This window comes from Pelecanus crispus, chromosome 1 (genome assembly GCF_030463565.1).
Source record: "Pelecanus crispus isolate bPelCri1 chromosome 1, bPelCri1.pri, whole genome shotgun sequence".
Lineage (NCBI taxonomy): Eukaryota > Metazoa > Chordata > Aves > Pelecaniformes > Pelecanidae > Pelecanus > Pelecanus crispus.
In genome coordinates this window covers 160,455,829-160,470,921 of record NC_134643.1, presented here as the reverse complement: position 1 = coordinate 160,470,921, position 15,093 = coordinate 160,455,829, and the positions used below count along the sequence as shown (strand labels likewise).

Below are 15,093 nucleotides of genomic sequence, written 5' to 3'. Positions count from 1 at the left end.
TGGATTTTGGTTTTTTTTTTTTTTTAATTGGGGATATATGTTTAGTATGTGTGACTTGTGTTGGCATTGCATGCCTCCTGCAGCAGGGAAAGTGAGTGAGATTGCTTGCTTGTTTGATTATGAACACCAAGGCATCAGTTATGGAAACCCTGTTGGCACTGCTTATACTTGAACCAGGGAGAGAACAATGTAACTGTAAAATTACTGGGTTGATACAAAAATGTCTTACTTTGCAGAATATAACAGATTTTTTGTATCTTATTTTGTAAAAAACAACTTATATGAACAGATTTATTATATGAATTTGTTTCAGATCTTAAACAATTTAAATTGGCAAGCATCTTAAAGTTATCTGCATTTTTTTGCAGGGTATTATAGAAAAAGCAAAAGTCAAAGGAATTCCTATCATTATTGACGCTGTAAGTATTTTCTAGATTCAGTCAATGGCTTGACATTTAAGAATCTATTCAGTAAATGTTGTTCTTACTGGATTTTTTGCAGGATGGACTGTGGCTCATTTCCCAGCAGCCTTCTCTTATTCAAGGCTACCAGCGAGCTATTCTTACTCCAAATTATATGGAGTTTAGTAGACTGTATGAAGCCATGGTGAGCTGTTTTCCTTTTTGATATTTAAGTACGTGTAAGTTTAGTCTTTTAGTCTTTGAAAATAAACAACTTATTACTGGGTTAAACATTATGTGCTGTTTCTTACATGCGAGAGAAGCATCCTTCTGGGTTTTTATTTCATGGGATAATTGCCACATCAATGCATATTCTTAAACAGAGCTCTTTCTTTAAAAAAGACTCTTTCTTATGCATTTTTTGGCACTGGAGCGGCTATAGAATAAAAATATTTGAAAAGACTGATGATGATGATTCCCACCCCCCCATACATATGCTGAAGTAGCATGTGTTAGAGATATTGTTCTAGTAGCAAAATATGTACTGTATATGGAATTCTTGTGTTGTAGCTTAGAGACCCCGTAGACAGTAGTGATCATCATGGATGTGTATTAAGACTCAGCCAAGCCATGGGGAATTTGACAGTTGTTCAAAAGGGAGAAAGAGATCTTATTTCAGATGGAGAGAAAGGTAAGTGAAGCCTTTTGCTTTTAGCAATGTGATTTTTTTTGTTGTTGTTTGTTTGCTTTCAGTCGTAGTCGAGTGGTTAGACTATATATAGTAACTGGTTGACTGTATTCCCCTGAAGATTGAAGGGGAGGGATGGCTGTCTTTGCAGATCACCTTTAGATGATTTGTGTAAATTCATATTTTAAAAGAGTGCAACTTAATTTATTTGAAAAAAGTTGCTGATTTTATTTCTGATTTAAATGGCGATAACGTGTTTTACATTACACAGGTATTGAGAAATTAATTTTTTTATTCTTTGTGAACTGTTTTAAAATCCTTAGCTGAGATGGTCTATATAAGTGCAGATGTCATTGCTAAATTAATGCAGGATAATATTGCTGTTTCACCATATATTGGTGTGTCTGAAAAAAGAAGACATCGTGGGGTTCATGAGCTACTCGGTTCCTTGATACTGTCCACCATGCTGTAGATTAGCATGTACATAATATAACTTGTACATTAGCCCTGACAATTTAAAAAAAAAAACAAAACCAAACAACAAATTAACTCGAGATTGTCATTACAACTTTTTAAACCAGTCACTTACTAATATGGTTAAAGTATATTTAATAAAATTAGCTGCCTGTCTGATGCTTTTTATACTGATCATTTACTGTGATCAGTATAAAATTAATTCATGAGTAGCTTCATTGCATTTTGACTATGTGGTCTTATTTCACATACATAACAAGCAGCAGCTCTGCCTCTAATTACTTGAAATGCTAATCTCTGATAAATGTTTATGCCGCTTCAGAACCATTTTGTATATACAGTCAATTTTTCATTATTGGGAGCCATGGGAGTCTTTTGTAACAGAAAAACAGATGTAATATGACAACTGGTTTGTGCAGGGCCACCTTCCACATACCCCCATTAGTACAGATACTTATAGCAGAGTGTGAAGCAAGCTGGGATCTGGAAGCAATACAGTTATGCCGATGCGGTGAAGGACTTTGGTCGGTCATATAGTACCCAAGTTGCCCTGCATGAAGTCTGCTGTTGTATTTGCACCCATAGCAGACTTGATCGGTAACCTTGGACAATCAGGCCAGGCTTAAGGGAGAACGAACTCTGCCAGAGGATAAAATATCCTGGCTCCAGTTTGTCAGCTAGAGAGCTTTAGAGCACTGTAGTGTATCTTCTTTCTCTGTTTTTGTGTCAACCATGTTCTTTTTATGCAGGATTGTTGCTTTTTTAATGCATGTCGGGAAAACTGTGTGAGCGCTTTAGATTGAGCACATTACCTAGTATATCTCTGTTCTCCTTTTGAGCTGTTATTCTTGAGATAAGTGTACCCCCATTATTGCTGGAGAGAGGGGACACTCAGTCTCCATTGTCTCTTGTCATGCAGGATTCAAAAAACCAGGAAACAACTGAAACTCTTTCCAGTTTCAATTTTGAATGTTCAGGTGTGACACAAGTTTGATGTATGTCTTGCGTGCTTTTGGGGCTTTTCATTGCTTTTATTCCCCCCCTCCCCTTGTTCTTTGTCTCTGTTGTGTTCTGATATTTTTTTTCTCTTAGTTAAGTGGCTTTTTGATTTGAAATAAAAACAGTTCTTTGCCTGTATAGCAGTTGTTTGGTGTCCAGCTATAGGCTGCTTTCTTGTTATTACCTTGGTTCTATCACTGATGCTTTCTCTCTCCTGGATTACAGACATTACAGGCAGCATTGCTAAGCTGTAAGAAAGCAGTTGTCAGGTTTAATACAGGTTATAATGTCTGTTACAAACACTGTTTTTAGGGTTCGTGTTGCCTGCAAGAAGGTTCCTGCAAATTTTGCAGAAACTATAGACTTCAGCTTCCTTTTAACAAGAACAGTCTTTGGGTCTGGGAGTTACTGTCAGTCAATTTTTTAAAAAGCTTCTCAAATGCAAAATTACGTTGAGAGAGGAGACTTACTCTCTGCTCTGTGCCACAACACAGAACATGTTGTCATGTCACTGGCCTTGAATTCTCTCCCAGGTTTTTTGCTCTTAACTTCTGCTTTTTTCATCTGTCTGTTCTTTTGATCTGATGTCATTTTTTTGCAGCTGAGACAACATACAGGATGATTCCAGTGTGAGGGAAATCCAGATCATTGGTTTAGGCCTATGTCCTCTGAACACAATCAAATATTATGAAAAGATCTGTGTACTCCTCTTGCGTTTTATTTTTCATGTCATCATCCATTCATACTGCTTAAGCCGTACCTATTTCCAGGCATTTCCTGCTTGAAATGTGCTTAGCACACTGATACTGTAGTTTCCATATATCACTTTTAAGCTTTCTCCTTTGGGAGTATACTGCATGCATGCTTTCTGAAAAAAAAGTAAGTCTCAATGCCCTCCAGGAAAAACAGAAATCGCAAATTTAACGATGTAGCTTTAGTGTTCTGTGCTTGGCTGTTGTGGAAGGAAGGCTTTTTGAGGATGCTGAATTTGCAGCAGGGAAGACTGGCTTGGCAAATACTTTATAGCTTAGAGTGATTGTAGTGGTTGTTTCCACAATACTTTTATTCATGCGTCTGTAGGAAATTCAGTAGACAATTTACTTCTGTTAGCTGAAGATGAAAAAGGTTATCAAGTGATTTGAGAGTGAGCTGGAGGTACAGGTGTTGGTGAAGGATTACTGACAGCAGATAGCTCTGTAGTGTAAGTAGACAGACACAATAAATTCTGATTGAAGCTGAAGCCTAATAAACTCAGATTAAAAGTAAGGCAGATTTTATTAACAGACAAAGAAATTAGCTATGACAATAACATACCTAGAACTTTGATAGATTCCCAAACTGTGAAGTGTCTGGACACCTTCGAGGTCTGTTTTTACGGATCAGATTAGATGGGGCAGGTGGTTCCTTATGGCCTTAAAATCAGTACTGAATCACGTACATGGCCTCTGTGAAATCAGTAGCAGTCCTCCACTATAAAGGAGATTTTTCCAAAATTTGTCTCCATTTCAGTTATGAGCTGCCAACTGCCCTGTAAACGTAATCACCAAGATTTAAAATTAAGTTTTATATACTCTTTTTCTCTTTCCTTTTGCAATTTCACATTATAGCTTGGTCTACAGTTGTTGATTCCCTGCTCTACAAAGATGAGCTTCACCATGCTCTTGGTAGGTGCTATCAGTGCCATCACTGACCAGGGTAGGAATGAGTACTCAGCCTGTGGGTAAAAGGTAAGTCAGCTTTTATTCACTATGGCACAGCTCTCTAAGGTTTTCTTTTTATTACTCTTTGGAGAACTGGTCAATAATAAAGTGTGGTTATACCAGTCTTAGTTCCTAACATGTTTAAAATTTGGTTAGGTCCTTGAAGTAGAGGATTTGGTTTTTTTTTTTTTAATGTTATGATGAGGTTTTTTGTATTTTCCCCAGTACCTGTGTTTGTCCTCTCCTCCCCTCCAAAAGGCAGACTTTATGGGTAACCAGCCCGCTGCTGCCTGTGACTACTTTTACCTGGAGCCAGCAGCCAAACATCATTTCTCTCCAGTTCCCCGGTTGCAGCTATGGACAAGAGAAGCAAAGCAGCATGTGAGAGGAATTACTGAGTACTGAATATGGGGTAAAAAGTCAGCTCTTGCCCTAAATTCCCAAGCAGTACTTCTAATTTCTGCCATTCGTTCCCTATACAGCCGGAAAGGAAGCTGTTCAGTGCTTGTTAGTCCCTAGCTCACTTAGCTAAAAGCTCTTTGGGTGTCCAGCTGCCCAGCAAATTTTGCCAAGATTTTAACTGAGAGGCAGCACCTTCATCTCTACTCCTGCTTCTGGAGAGTGAGCAGAAGAGGGAGGTCATGGTTCCTGTCTGCTGTGCCGCTGTCCTCTCCATTGCACGCGCAGCCCAGCCTGCTGCCTCCCTGGCACTGCTCCTGGCATCACAGCTGTCCCCTGGCTGCTGCACCTATCCGAGAAATGTAATATAAAATTTGGATTATTTTCTTTTAACTTAAATTGCCTAGTGTCTCATACTCAAGGACCTATCTAAGTTTTAAAAGTGTGATTAGGGAATATAAAAGTATAAGCACTCTTTATATAAAAGCCAACTTACGTTTTCCACATCAGTTGAGTGATTTCTCCAGCCCAAGTCATCAACACTAGTTTCCCTGTCTGTATGCACTCTGGGACATGTTTCTGGGAGTCTGCAATCTCCAGCTATGTGCTTTTGTAAACTAACTTGCAAAAGGAAAAAGACAAAATTTCTTACTAGTATGAATACTGGCCAGGTCAGAGAAAAAAGATTCTACTCCAGATCTGATAATGGCCTAAACCTGAATCTTGCATTTGATGGTGCAAAATGGTCCTTGACAGCCGTATTATTTTGCACAGAAAATGGAAATCTTAAGCCTTTTAATTAAACGAGAGTATTTGTTGTTCTGTGGGGTACCTGATGTTAGCTGATCTAATCCAGTTGGATCATATCAGGAGTCAGAATGGCCATACTTTTCATGCACAGATCCTTGAGCACATTAGGGTAAGTGTAATACTCCTGCTTTGTAAGAGGAAGACGAGTGCAGAGAACTTGTTCAGGACATCTGAGATTCAAGAATTAAATTTTAATCTCCAAGCTGTCTTTTGATCTGCAGCCTTAGTAAGTGTGATGTTTCACATAGCCTCTTTAGCCCTCTTTATCATCATCATCAGTATTACGTGTTTAACCTTCAGCTATCCCATATTTCACATTCTGTGTTCTAAACAAAAACATAAAAAATTAATTTTTTTTCTCACTACTATGTATGTTGCAAATCAAGAACACACAGACATACATTACTTTTTATACTACATGGGCCTTTGGTTTTCTAACTGTAATGTGTCTAGGAGCTGGTGTTGTAAGTAGGGCTGCCTGTGCACAGCCATATCAAAATCTGTTGTTTCCAGTTAACTCATAGTGCTTGATCTCAGCAAAACTACTAAATTCTAATTTTTTTCCTTCCAAGAGAGGGCAGCTATTTTCAGTTACATAACAGGCTGGGGTTTTTTAATTAAGCATACAATACCTGTAAAGGGGTCATTCTTCTGGACTTTGATCTGCCAGCACAGTTTGGGCTGGGAGTTCCTTCAGCTTAAAACTTCCTGGCAATGGTATAGTTAAGCGTGACACCATGGTCTGAATGCTTCCCCAAATGCTAATGTTTATCTTATCTTCAAGGAGTGCTGAAAAGTGAGTGATCATAAGTTGTTTTCTGGCCCGAAATATATTAAGCATAGAGCTATTAAATGACTTGGCCATAGTTACCCAGGAAGTCTGGGCAGAATTTTGAATTTTGTGGAGCCTAAAACTCTTGAATTTCTACTTTCCAATATTCTGTCAGTATGACAGCCACCTTTTGTTTGTTTGTTTGTTTTGTTTGTTTCTGTTGCACTCATATTTCCCTACAAACTGTTTTGATGGATTTAGGTAAGCAAGAAATCTGGGTGACTATATGTGAGGGACACGTATTTGCTGTGTACAGTTCTGGCAATATTTATGCGCTGTTTAATTGCTGAGATTATGTTGAAACCGTTGAATAGGGCTGTGGTTGTTCTGACTTCAGCAGATCTCCTTGCCATACTTCATCCAGCGATTTCTTCAATGATGACATTTTTATTTCATCTAGCCTTTACTTACAATAGTGTATGTATGCTCCGTGGGTAAGTGCTAGGGAGTAGGGTTTTTTTCAGAAAGCTGCTTGGCATAAATCAGTTTTCATTAAAAGACTGTCTATTAATTATACTGAGTTATTTTTTCGACTCATCGCCCTGTGAAATAATGACATCACATTTGGTAGCCCAGACCTATTAAAAACCAAAACAAGACACCCTGTCCCAGCAGTCAATTTGACCAGCATTGGTTGTGTGTTTCTATCTCTTAAGGTCTGTCAGTTGAACTGTAGATGAACCTCTCCATTATTGTGATTGGGACTGGTGTCAGACTAATTGACCTTAAGTGGCCCCGGTTGCTACCTTTCAACCTTGACACATTGTGGTGATTTCAGGCTTTACAGTTTCCCTGTTGTCCAGCATCCAGTCGTCTTGGTCTCCTCAGCTATTCCAGACTGGAAGAACCACGTTTTGTAGGCTTTCTGATGCACATGTTCATCCCTAGTTGAACATGGTATAGCCTCACTGGGCAATGGACCAAAAAATACTTCATCCTCATGTAAATACATCGTTCTGTATTTCTCCAGGGAATAGAGCTGCCTGCCTTCTTGGCATCGTCGCTGACTATTCAGTCACGTCCATCTAATCGAGGTCTTGTAGCGTTGCCACTGGTTGTCACTGCTCAGTGCAGCATATAAGGATGTCATCCCCCGTGGCCCTTAAAGAACTGCTTGAGCTGGCCAGTGGATCACAGACATTTAGTGGGAAGGCAGCAGTTTTATTTTTGTTGTTCTAGGCGAAGGCTGGGAAAAGCATCAGGAAGATTTTGTCCTTTGTGGATTTGGCAGTATGCCAGTTTGTCTTGATGGTAGTGTGGGATTCCTTCTTTTATTTTAAAAGCTCTTAACAGTGACTATACTTCAGAGGAGTTTTTCATTCCTTTTCCCATGGCCTGTTGTAATGTTACTCATCCTTTTATTTTGAGATATTCTTTGAGGAACTGAGCCTCTGCGCAAGAATTGCCAGAGCATTATACCTTTCCCCTCTCATTCAAGTGAATTTCCTGTAGTTCTGCTTCTTTCAAGCTATTGCGTGGATTTGTTTTCCAGCATCTCTGTGCAGAGTACAAAGGTCTACTTTTGTTGTTGCTTGTGAGATAGTCTGCATGTATTTGAGATATACTTTTTAAAAAACTACATACAAAAGACTACTTTTTTTTTTTTTTTTTTTTTGGTAGCGGGGTATTATAATTGGCCTAGTTTGAGGAGATCTTGCTTTCCTGTACAGCTCAAAACTGACTGGAAGGTTGTGGGGCTACAGAATAGTGGCAGATGGTGACATACAGCTAATAAGCAGGGGCTTGTGCTCAGCTGTCAGTCAGAAGGCCCCAAAGCTTTTGAACAGAGGATTTCCATCCTGCCTCCTGCCAGGAGTTCAAGCCCTCAAAGTGAAAATCCTGTGAGATACCATCTTCAAAGTAGCAGAATTAGAGGTAATTTCTCCAAAGCACTGTATTTTTTAAAAAAAATAAAGAAACCACGGCACCTAAAAGGGCGTACCTTCTTCAAATAGCTAACTCAGAAAAGCATTACACTTGTGAAATTTGACATTAACTACTGCTCACTGAGAAACACGTCCAGAATCTTAATTTGGGGGGGAGGGGGGAAGGGGAGAAGAGTGATTGGGAAAATTAACTGCTGGCAACGCTGCAGCGGTGTCTCCTGTGTTCATGGTGACTAATGAATCTTTGCCCTCTCAGTGGCAGCAAAAATGCACAACTGCCTGGCCTCACGAGCCCAGCAATTACTGCTGGAAGAATCAGTAGGAAATGGAAGTGAAGTACAATTCTTTGCTGCACCAAGTCACAAAAAGCAGAAATGAACTATGCTAATGACCTGGAAAGGGTTTACTTGCTTGTTAAGTAGTTTTTTACCTCTTGCTATTTAAGAAGATTTACCTGCAAGTACTTCAATTTTGTGCAGGTTTTTCTTGTTATTTTGTAAGAGAAAAATTCCTTTTAAAAATATGGATAGTACTCCCTCTAAAACACCTGGGCTGCTCTGTTTGTACACCTTGGAGAAACCCAGCCCAGGTGACTTGAGAAAATGGAGGTGAGAGCTGTTGTCCAAGCAGTGTCTTGCTTTATACTTGGCTTGTGTAGTTGGCACGCTCAGGAGCGCACAAACGATTGTGTGCACGGTCCTGAACCTGAGTAGCTCTGCGGTAGCTGACTGGAGAGGCTAAGGATCGCTGCTTGGCCACCGATGATTCTGCCAGGTCTTCCGTTCTCCTGGGAGAGGAAAACAAATTTCTCCTGGGTTTTTTTCAGAGCCTAGCAAGAAGGAGAGCTAAAGATAGATGCTTACCCACAAGAGAGTTTGGAGAAGGGCAGCAGAATTGATGCTGTTTTCTTTTTGTGTGCCTTAATGTATCCTTCAGGCTTCCTGCCTGGGCTTGTTGAGTGTGGAGAACAAAGGAGTTAAATTTAGTGAAACCATTTGCATGTTCTTCATAGTTAAAGCTCCACAAAGAGATAAGTTTGACCAGTGTCCTTTGTATATTTAAAATAGAACTGTAACATCTGATATTCTGACAGAGCCTACCCACAGTGACACTGCTGACAGAAACATACGCAGATGCTGAGGACCCTGTAGATGGGCAGAAAAAGCCATCTCTCTTTGCATACGGTTTTTACAAAGCCTAAGGAAAAGGCTTTTTCAGTAAAGTATCTTTCTGATGGGCATGGTAGAAGATTTGAGGTTTTAGTTCTATTTTGCATTTGCTTGCTGTAAAACACCTTGGTTTACATTTGTAAACTCTGAAGGTCAGAGACTCTGCAGAGCTGCATTTGTGCAATGGCTTTGTGGGGGGACCTGGTCCGTTTTGGGATGATGGCTCATCATGGCAGCATCAGTTCACATGAATCACTAAACTCATTAGTGACTGAATCTTCTGTGCAGGCTGAGTGAAATGGAGAAAGTATATACATTGTGTGATGTTATTTGTAAAGGATTGAAAAGTAATTATAAAAGTATTTTTAAAATGCTAATGCAGTAATTTTTTTTTAAGAATAGCGTATTTCAGCATATGCTGCTGCCCGTGATTAATCTCTCATCTGTTAATCGCTGTGTGTCTCAGAGGTTAACCCTCACAGCTACAGTGATATCATTGTAAATAGAAGAAAAACGCACATGACTTTGTTTTTGGTTTGTCTGTTCATAGTACTTGTGTGCAGTCACGAAGGAAGCAGCCGGAGATGTGGTGGACAGGGGGACCTCCTTTCTGGTTCTCTTGGAGTCTTAGCGCACTGGGCATTTCTTGCCGGAGCAGAAAAAACAAATGGGTATGAATATTAATCTAATAACTTCTTAATTCTTGTGAGTCTGTGTTCTCCTATGGCAACTGTTGTAGACCTGCCATAGAAATTTTTAAATGAAATTGGAGTCGTTGGGACTAAGGGATCCATGTACTTTTAAAAAATGCAAGGTGTTCTAGAGCAGTCTACATAATAGTTACAATTTTAATAAGACAAACTCTTCAGTAATCTAACATCTCCCAAGTTTGAGGCAGAAGAAGAGCGTGAACCTGAATCAGTTCCCAAGGACATACATGTATGGGGTGTGTGTTTTCAAAACAGGTGAGTGTAGGCAGAAAGTAAGAAGAGTAAGTAAGTGGTAGTCACTGGCAGTAACATTTCTATAATTCAAAACACGTGTCGTTTAGCTTTGGTTTTGTAATTTGGTGAATCCTCTTGCATTGTACCTAAGTAATTCAGTGGGGCAGGTAAGTTGAAACTTGCAAATAAAATACAGTTTCAAAGAGGGTAACCATTTTAAGGGCAAATGGCAGACCAGTTTGGCCATACATAAAGCAGCCATGCAGCTGGCTGTTGGTTCTTGTGTTTAAATTATGTCAATTCCTGTCAGACTACTTGGTCCGTACAGTCATGTAGTCTTTCTGTGAAAGTAGCTGCTTTAAATACCATTGAAAGGAACCCTGACACAAGCAGTTAGGGGGTAACAGTCCCTCTTCCCAGTAAGTAGTGAGTTGTCGAAGCTTGAGGAGTGGAGATCTTTTGTAGTCTTTTGGGTGCTACACGCTTGTGCTTGTGTTACTGTGAGAGCACTGCACTAGGTCCCCCAGGAGGAATGAGGGACCAGTTGAACCAGACTGAAATTCTGAAATCTAACATACCCAGAATGAAAAACGGAACCAAGATTGATTGTGTACCTGAAGTTGCAGCTGCCCCTAAAGGAGGAATTTTGGTTTACTTCATTAAAAGGGTGACTTCATTTTTGCATGGTGTACAACAGATCAGTATCAAATTGTTGGAGAGATTAGCAAACGCAGCACGTGTTCTCCAGGCTCTCCTGACTTGGGCTCCTGTGGCTTTTCCAAACAGCTTGCTCAGAAACTCCTTTGTTTTACAGATGAAGGGAAAGTGTGAGAGTATAATTGGCATCAGCAGTACATTGTGTCTCCTGTGGTGGTGTTAAGGTGACCCTTCTCGAACACCTGCTGTACCAATCCTGTGTATCTCCTGTGTTTCAGGAAAGGAGGAGCTTTTTGGGTTCAGTGAATCGGGGCATCAGCTTGTAGACCGCACTGCAGGCAGTCCAGCCAGTCCTTCCACGCTTGTGCCTGGCTCTGTTGCTTCAAAACGGGTCTGTGCAGAGCAGGATTTTGAAACATTAAGACTGCACTGGCTTTCAGGGGTGCTAAGAGTATAGTAGGTAGGATTCTCCTGTTAAGTAGACAGGATGCTAAGGTGATGTCTTGGGAGTATGGTGTGTATCAAGCAGTAGCCTTAGAAATAGGTGCTCTAGCTGTCCTGAGCCCCAACGCCTGTGCATGGCTCTTGTTTCAGAACAGTATTTGGGCATCCAGGATTGACTCTCAAGATGGCTTAAATACTCACTCCTGCACCTTGATGGGTGTATGAATTTGCTGTTGTCAAGGAAAAGATACTTAAAGCTGCCCTGGTAACCCCTAATTGTAAACTCACGTTCTGCTTTGCCTGTGTTTTTATATCACTGTCTTTCACAAAACTCTTACTTGGCACAGGAGTCGGTAGGTCCTTAGTGACTTACAGGCAGCTACGTCCCAGCCGTGGCTGAGCTTTGTGAGGTTTTTAACCAGGCGGCAGCTGGAGCCCAGGGCTGGCTACGGAATTGCTCCGCTGTTGTTTTCCTCTGCTCTGGTGCTGTAAGGCAGGGGAAGCAGCTCCCGCGGCCCAGCCTGTGCGAAGGTGCTCTGGAGGTGGCAGGGCTGGGCTGCCTTCTCCGGGAGAGGTTCAGCACTCGAGGACTGGGGCTGGGCACGCTCTCTCAGGCAGTTCGTAAGCATGTAGGAGGCATTAAGAGAGCGTGCCTTCATTTCTGTTGTGGTCTACAGCTGTCACTGTACCCCTTTTAAGCTGATGGAGCAGTGACTGTGGCCCTGTTAAAAATCACCTCGTCCGCATCCCCACGTCCTTCCCCCACCCCCTGCAACACAAAACTAAACTGAGTTACCCAGCGAGCGGGGAGGAAAGGGAGTTAAAAGGCTGCCAGGTGAGACTTCAGCCTTCCTCTGAAGGAACGGATGAAGTTTCACATCGGTAAAACTAGACATGGAACACCTTCTTACCCACTTTTTAAAGCATGTTTTCCTTTTGCGTCCTTCGGCCCTGGTGCTGTTTCTCAGTCACATGCCGTGCCATGGGAAGGGAAGTGTTTGTTAAAAAAAAAAATTCAGCCAAAGGTGCTCTGCAGTGCAAGTGTCTGAGAAACACAGATGTTGGCTTAAGAGGCCTTCCCAACAATGCTGACAAACATTTATGGGTACAAAGATTATGTCCACCACCTTATGAGTTACACAAGAGTGTTCAGATTTTGTTTGTAATGTTGGTTTGTTTTTTTTTTTTTCCTTTTAGTCAAAATCCCTTTCTAGTGGCTGCATTTGGAGCTTGCTCTCTTACGAGGCAGTCTAACCACCAAGCCTTTCAAAAATTCGGACGTTCAATGACTGCCTCTGACATGGTTTCAGAAGTTGGAACGGCTTTTAACAAACTTTTTGAAACCTGAAGCCAAAGCAGCAGAGAAGAAGAAAAGGAAGAACAATGACTGCAAGAGTAATTACATTTACCGTAGAATTTACATAAGTAATGCACCCTTTCAAGTGCTGTAGCAGCATTGGTATGCTAGGTAGATTTTTCTTTTTATTTTTAAGAATAGAAAAATATGATTAATGTAGATATTTTTTAAGAGTTTGGAATACAAAAATGTTTTGGCTGAAATAAGCTGTAGTTGCAGATCTGTTATAATATAATAAAACTAAAATGAAAGTATTCCTCTGTTCTTTTTGATAGTTATTGAGCAATAACTAAAGTGTGAACAGCAAAAAAAAAAAATGCACTTGATACTTAGATAAAATTCTTCCACCAGCTCAACTGAATTTCTTGGATTGCACCAAGGTTGTCATGTTTTCGTTCTTAGACCTTCTGTCTAGAATTAGCTATTGCACTTCATTTTTTGCCATGCTAGTATATGAAGAAGCAAAAAGTAAGCCTCTTTGGAAAGGGAATGCATGAGTCGCTGTAGATTTTGAATGTAATTAGTTGCCTTTTCCCATTCCCAGTCCCAGAGGCAGCGTTCATTTCGACAAGACACCCCTTCCTGTAACGTCTTGTTTATTGTTTTTTAAAAGGTTCCCCCATCACAGAATATGGATATACTTGTAGGTATCTTAGCATTAAACAGTAATTATGCTTAGCTGAGAAAAAAATATTTTCTATTCCTTTTAGCTGGCCTTGACTCTTGTAGAACTTGTTATGATGAACTTTGTGAAATTATCATTTGGAGAGGTACTAGGCAGGGTAAGAAACTTAGCGATACCTAACTGAACTGGTCAAACTCTCAGTGATCACCGAAGAGCGAAGTGCTTTTAAAACTCAAGTTGCCTGCTGAGTTAGAGCTCTGAGAAGACCAGCATACAGATGCGTAGGTGGCTAGCTATTAACCAGCAGGAATACGAATTGAAGGAAGAAAAGGCAGCCGGCAGCAGGTACCCATACCCTCTGAGTGTTGTGTTGTGCAGGCAGCCGTACACTGCACGTCGAAGGCGGTGGTCGGTGTTTGAGCTCGGAGTGCAGCAACTCGGTTTTGGGGCGTTTAGCTCAATCCTTAGCAAGACAGACAGGACTTCTGCTGTTAGGGCCATACCTTTGTGGCTCGTTGGCAGGGCAGGTGACTGCGTTGGGTGTAAAGGGGAAGTCGTGTAGGGTTTTGCACAGTATCATTTCTTAAATTTTTGGACATTCAGTCAAAGCTTGTAGGGATTGAAACAATATGGAGAGAGGGGCAAGTTCATGCACAGTACATTTAAGTGGGTGCTGCCCTTAAACCTACAATCTAGCTCCGAGCGCATATACTCCATCGAGCGCAGGAACAAGCATGTAACGTCTCTGGTTATTGCAGTAGATGTTATGGATTCATTGCAGCCGCTCTTTTCCAGTGATCTAGCTCTAGATTGGAATGTGGTGTCGCGTGTACTAGTCGGACTGCCTTCTCGTACCTTGCAATAGCTACCCCCAGAAAGCACCTGGAATCAGAAAGGCTGCTCCAAGTATTTCCCTTCAGCCCTTATAGTTGATATTTCTGGATGCACTGTGACTACTACCTCACCCCGATGCATTTTTGTTTTTTCTTTTTAAACCAGTTACCTATTTTTAAAATAGGTTTTTAAATGTTTGCTCATTTTGGTCTATGAGGGTTCACGGACTTTTTAGATTAGAGCAATGTCTACTCATAAGAGATGGGGTTTTTCGTGTTTAATTTAAGCAGTTTTGTAAACTGTCTACATCTTTGGGGAAACTAAGCTACTACTGTTTTTCCCCCTAAAACTATTTCAGAAGCCCAACTCCTTTTAAATAGAATCAGAAAGTTAAAACTGATTTTAAAACAGCTACTGGATTTCCTTTAAAATGAGCCTTTTTTTTTTTTTCGTATTTAGAACATCAGTGGTATTATAATCAAAATGGCATTTGTAGGCGAAGTCAATCAATTAACAGAGCTCGGTACAGATTTCAACCTGACGTGTTGGTTTTAAATCTACACAGAAGTTGTATAACTGTTATTCACTAATGTACACAAATTGTTACAATTTTTAAACATTCTGGAAATGTAGCCCTTTCTTTTGGTAGGAAATAAAAACAATAGCAAATCAGTTGTTGTGTGTACTTTGTTTGGTGTGTTCTGATCACATTTCCCACAGAAGCCGAGCTGACTGTTCGCTGTTCATTCTAGTTTACTGGAGCAATACAGCCACTAGCAAATTTAAAATACCAACAGCATCAGATAAGCATCTGCCACAGTGCTAATGAGGACACCCCCCCATCTTCTCCAGAGTGTCGATAACCGGAGAGGGA

General features: G+C 40.6%; 1 protein-coding gene across 1 annotated transcript in view; it reads left to right on the top strand.

Moving 5' to 3' along the window:
- NAXD (NAD(P)HX dehydratase) overlaps positions 1-13,016 on the top strand; it is a 48,751-nt gene extending 35,735 nt beyond the window's left edge. Inside the window, exons 7-11 of the mRNA XM_075706038.1 lie at positions 369-419; positions 502-606; positions 972-1,092; positions 9,909-10,029; positions 12,601-13,016. Of these exons, the coding sequence (XP_075562153.1) occupies positions 369-419; positions 502-606; positions 972-1,092; positions 9,909-10,029; positions 12,601-12,751 (549 nt within the window). The 3' untranslated portion in view covers positions 12,752-13,016. The remainder of the gene's footprint in view (positions 1-368; positions 420-501; positions 607-971; positions 1,093-9,908; positions 10,030-12,600) is intronic.
- The last annotated feature ends 2,077 nt before the right edge of the window (positions 13,017-15,093 follow it).